Source organism: Chrysochloris asiatica, unplaced genomic scaffold (genome assembly GCF_000296735.1).
Source record: "Chrysochloris asiatica unplaced genomic scaffold, ChrAsi1.0 scaffold00071, whole genome shotgun sequence".
Lineage (NCBI taxonomy): Eukaryota > Metazoa > Chordata > Mammalia > Afrosoricida > Chrysochloridae > Chrysochloris > Chrysochloris asiatica.
The window spans coordinates 12,144,075-12,148,907 of NW_006408589.1; the positions used below are offsets into that span (position 1 = coordinate 12,144,075).

Here is a 4,833-nt window from a genome sequence, read left to right on the forward strand (position 1 = left end):
TACTGGTGAATGGAAGAGGGGGAAAGGCATCAATGAAGAAATGGGCTGAGTTCAACCACAGTCCATTGACTCCTGTTGACCTGGAGATGAGACAGAGAAGAGGAAGGGCTGGTTGGTCCAAAGTGTGGTGAGACCTGGGGACCCCTGAGCCCATGGACAAGGACATAGCCACAGAGGGCTAAAGGTGAGAGTGAAGCACCCAGCTGATATGAAGTGAGGGGAGATGCACAAGAACACCCAAACTTGCAGACAGTATCCATTTGACATAGCCTGATGGCTTGATAATCAGAACTCGAGTAGAGAAAGATTCTAGAAAATAAAAGAAAAAAATTTAAATCAAGGAGACAAGGGTAAATTGCTACAATTTGATGAGCCCGACCTCTACTCATGGAGGTAGTAGCTGTAAATATCAACAGAGAGGGAAGGAGTCTTCACATCAAGTATCAATGCTATCCCCTCTGTACACAGGGTAGATAGGGATGGACAACTTAGACATTGGCTACCTCAAATGAGGGGGTGATAAAGGCACGAATACTGGTTTACAAGGTTTCAAGAGGGAGTATAGTTTAAAAGTGTGGGGGAGAAGAAAGAGTTCCCACTGAATAGCTTTCATCTTGTCTAGATGGGTCTGGTAAAAAGAGTTGGGGATAAGATTCATATGATTCAATAGTGAATAATTGTCATCATGACTAATTGCGACTATCATACTTGTAAAGGTAGAAGTTTTGTAACAAAAACAGGGGAATGCTTCATCTTACAGTCCAGAAACAGAGGACCCTAGGACCATCAAGAGAGAAGTGCACAAGCAAATGTGGGACCTTATCCAGAGAATCAGCTACACCAGAGATGGAGGCAGAGATGGGGGCATGGAAAGGAAGAGCAGCTGAGGACTCTAGATTCATGAGAAAAGAAGGATTAAGAGCTGGTGGCCAGGAGGCTGACTTGCAGAATGTAGCCTTTATTTATTTTTTATTTTTTTAGAATGTGGACTTTAGAGGTGTAAATTATTACATATGCCTGAGTGGGGTTTTGTGGTTTTTTTTTAAAAAAAAGCTAAAGTGAATAGAGAGAAATACTGTTAATTGATGGTACATGGAGGGGATTATAATCATTGTAATGAAACAAGGTGTATGATTTGTTGAATGTAAAGCTGATGATCTGCCCTCTAAACTTTCACTCAATCCACAATAAAAACCTTAAAGAAAAAAAAAAAAAAAAAAAAAGAACAGATAACCCCAGCACCAGCAAGAAGAGCATGAGTGGAGCATGAGATCCCTACCTAGAAAAGCAGTGAAAACACAGACAGTGGCAGAGACCATGGCATGAAGAGAGAGAGCAGCTGCGGGCTCAAGGTCCATGGACAGAGTAAGGCTATGTGCGAACAGGCAGGAGGTTATCTTGCAGAATGTGCCTTATGGACATTTATATGAATATACATTTTTGTTTTGTATGTGTACATCAAATTATTTTTACTTTATTCATTTGTGAAATAAAAGATGTGAACGGGGAACCATAGGGAGGAAATAGAATAACATGTTGCATGGAGGGGATTGTATCATTGAGATGAAGCAAAGTATATGATTTGCTGAATGTAAAGCTGATGATCTTGCCTGTAAACTTTCATTCAATTCCCAATAAAAAGTTCAAACAAAATCAGCTATTGAAAACCCTACAGGGCACACACAATACTACAAATACACCTGGGATTCCTATTAGTTGGAATAGAGTCAATGAAAACTGGTGAATGGTTAGGAGTTAGTGCAAAGACATAGATTTTGAAGTTAGACTGATATGAATTTGACTTCCAGCTGTGACTTTTCCTGAAAGATCTTTTAAACAAGCCATGTCATAGCGCTGACCTGCACTCTTCTCATCTGTTAAGTGGGAACAATGACCCTTACTTTGTAATGAAATTTCATCTTATTTATGGAAAAGCCTGGCTGGTATCTTGAAGACATTTACCTCTTTTACCCTCTTCTTCCTGAGACAGCCAAGTCAACAGCTCTACACTGTAGCTCTCCCTTGCGAGGGTAGGTGCGGAGGAGGGAGTGCTTGCCCCTTTATAAAAATTGATTCATCTTCCTTTTTGTGGGAGGAATAAGAAAGTATGCTTTTGGAAAGGGCAGGTCAACCACAATCTCTGCCCAAGCACAAAGTCTCTAGGTCGGCAAACGTAGTCCCCAAATGATGCATTAGTGAGTGATCATTCCAAGACAATTGTCATTGACCTTGGTGATTGGCCATGGATGCTTTTTTAGTGTATGAATGAATAAATGAAGAGTTTTATTGAAGGTATAATTTGGAGGGATTTACCAGGTTTTGGAGCAGACCCATCTCTCCTGGGATGATTCACTTTCCTGTTCCCTTAGGGCTGGTTTGGAGAGCTGGAGTCTAAGGTCCAGCCTCTCAGGGTGTGCAGGAAATGCCCTTCAAAGATGGACACTTCCTGGAAGTGTATTTACTGGTTGTTCAGACTCAGACACTTGGTGATATGATTTGGGTATGTTGAGCCTTGCAGTGTTGAATGTTGAACACTCAGCTAGGTGAATCATATCCTATCTTCCTATCTTATTTTGCTATTTTGAAATAGAAGAAAGATGTGGTGTAGCACACTGAGGACCACAGAACCTTACTCTGGGTGTGTCCCTGGGTTTTGACCGAAAGTGGGGACACTTGCAGTTTGTCTAATGTATGCCATGTTGGGGACAGATAAGATCACTTTGATTATAAAGCCCCAAAGACTAGAAGTTAATTTCCACATACTTATTGTCTGTATAAATTTAGGCCTCTATTGTTCCTCCAGAAGGCTTAGTTCTTCACATGCAAAATGGAAATGGTAACAAAACCATCTCAGGGCTGTGTAATGATTTAATTTAATAATGAATGCTGAAGGTCTTAGTGGAATAGCAATGTAATAAAGATCAGAGTGTGATTAAGTCTCTGACTTTGAATAAGACAGGGTATATCAGACTCTATTATAGTCCATCAATATCAAATATCCCCTCCAAGGTCAGTTTTGGTTATGTGATTTAGCCAATGTGAGTAAATGTACCCTATCAGTTTCAGATAAGACTTAAAAAGTTTATTAACAATTCCTTAACTCTATTTTCCTTGCCTCTGTAATGGAGGAGAGGAGTCCCTGGGTGGTGCAAAGGGCCAACGTGCTCACTGCCAACCAAATGGTGGAAGGATCAAGTCTACCCAGAGGCACCTTGGAAGCAATGACAGGCAATCTACATCTGAAAAGTCAACTATTGAAAACCCCATAGAATACAGTTCTACTCTGACACATACAGGTAGCTCCCCAGCAACTGTTTATCTCTAGTGATGGAGGAGACAGGTTCCTGAGTGATTAGAACAAGCATAGCTTTCAGCTGGCCCTTGCTGGGTCTCTATTACGAATTGCTTTAGGTCACAGGTGTTTGGGGATTGAAGTGAGTGCAGCAAAACCCAACCAAACTTCACTGACATCTGGGTACAGTTTCTTGATATCATTTAATAGAAAACAAAGAAAGAACAACAAAAATGCAGACACATAAAAACGCATACAGAGTAATACAGAATGTAATACACTCCCGGGGAGACCTCAGGGACAGCCTTAGCCAAGGGCTACTTGCTGCTACTCTTGGGAAGAGGTCGGTAGACCCCAACGACCACAGCATGGTCCCTCTCATAAGGTTCTAATGTTAACTGCTCTTGAGGCTTCAAATTCTCCTGCTGCAACTTCTTCACCTCTGACGCAAACACGGCCTCTGCTGAAGCCGTGGAGTCTATGCAATTGGCCTTGATAGAAATGAGGAAATGGCCCCCATTTCTCAAGAAGGTGTGGGCATTGAGAGCCACGATGCGTGACTGGTCCGGCTGGGCTACGTCGGCGAAGATCACGTCCACCATCCCGATCAGCATACGGTACTTCAGCGGGTGCCGGGCATCCTCAAGGACCGGGATGATGTTAGTTCGCTTCTTGGCCACGTTGACTAGATCCCGGCCGGCGCGGTGAGAGAACTCGACAGCGTAGACCAGGCCATCTGGGCCGATGATGTCGGAGACGTGGGAAACAGTGGTTCCCGAGGCAGCCCCCAGATACAGCACTTTGGACTTGGGCTTGATGTGGATCTGGTCGACCCCGCCCAGAATGGCCGCGGCCAGCTTGGAACGGAAAGGGTTCCAGGTGCGGTACTCCTGCTTGATGCCATCTTCGGTCACCGTCACGCGCCGCTCGCCATACACCGACAGGCCGGGCACCAGGTTCAGCGTGACCAGCGCGTCCTCCGTTCCGCGGTAGATGAATACGCCTTCGTGCCGGTGCGGCTCCACAGACGCGACCACATTGGCGCCCTTCCTGCGGCGGCTTTTGCTTTTGGACACACCACCGCGCCGCTGCCCGCCGCCGCCTCGGTCCCTGCTGTCCCCGCCGCCGCGCCCACGGCCTCGGCCCCTGAAACTGCGGCCCCGTTCCCCGAAGCCGCCCTTGCCTCCCGGGCCGCTGCCATCTCCTCCTTTCCCCCCGCGGCCGCGGCCACGGCCACCGCCCCAGCTGCCGCCAGACCCCCGGGACCCGCCCCCGCGCGAGCCCCCCGCAGACTTCATGGCGCGCCTGGGCGCCCGGGTGGCTGGCGGCGGATGTAAGGTGTCTCAAGAGTTACCGGTGACTGGAGACTATTTCAGGGCTCGCTCCGGGCTCGGGCTCCGGATGGTTGTCTCCGACTGGGAGAACGAAGGTGGGCGGCAGCGTTCGCCCTTAACGTTAGCAGCGAAGGAAGGCGACCTGCGCAACTGACAACGGGACGCGGTGGGCGGCGGCTGACCCAGGGCTACCGCAGTCCCCACGTC

General features: G+C 46.9%; 1 protein-coding gene across 1 annotated transcript; it reads right to left on the bottom strand.

Annotated features, from left to right (window-relative positions):
• Positions 1-3,609: 3,609 nt before the first annotated feature.
• On the bottom strand, positions 3,610-4,590 carry LOC102826383 (rRNA/tRNA 2'-O-methyltransferase fibrillarin-like protein 1-like). Its single transcript, XM_006864836.1, has one exon. The coding sequence runs from the start codon at positions 4,588-4,590 to the stop codon at positions 3,610-3,612; it is 981 nt and encodes a 326-aa protein (XP_006864898.1).
• Between the last annotated feature and the right edge of the window lie 243 nt (positions 4,591-4,833).

Coding starts and splice junctions, on each gene's coding strand:
- LOC102826383 (XM_006864836.1), bottom strand. CDS start 4,590: ATGAAGTCTGCGGGGGGCTCGCGCGGGGGCGGGTCCCGGGGGTCTGGC.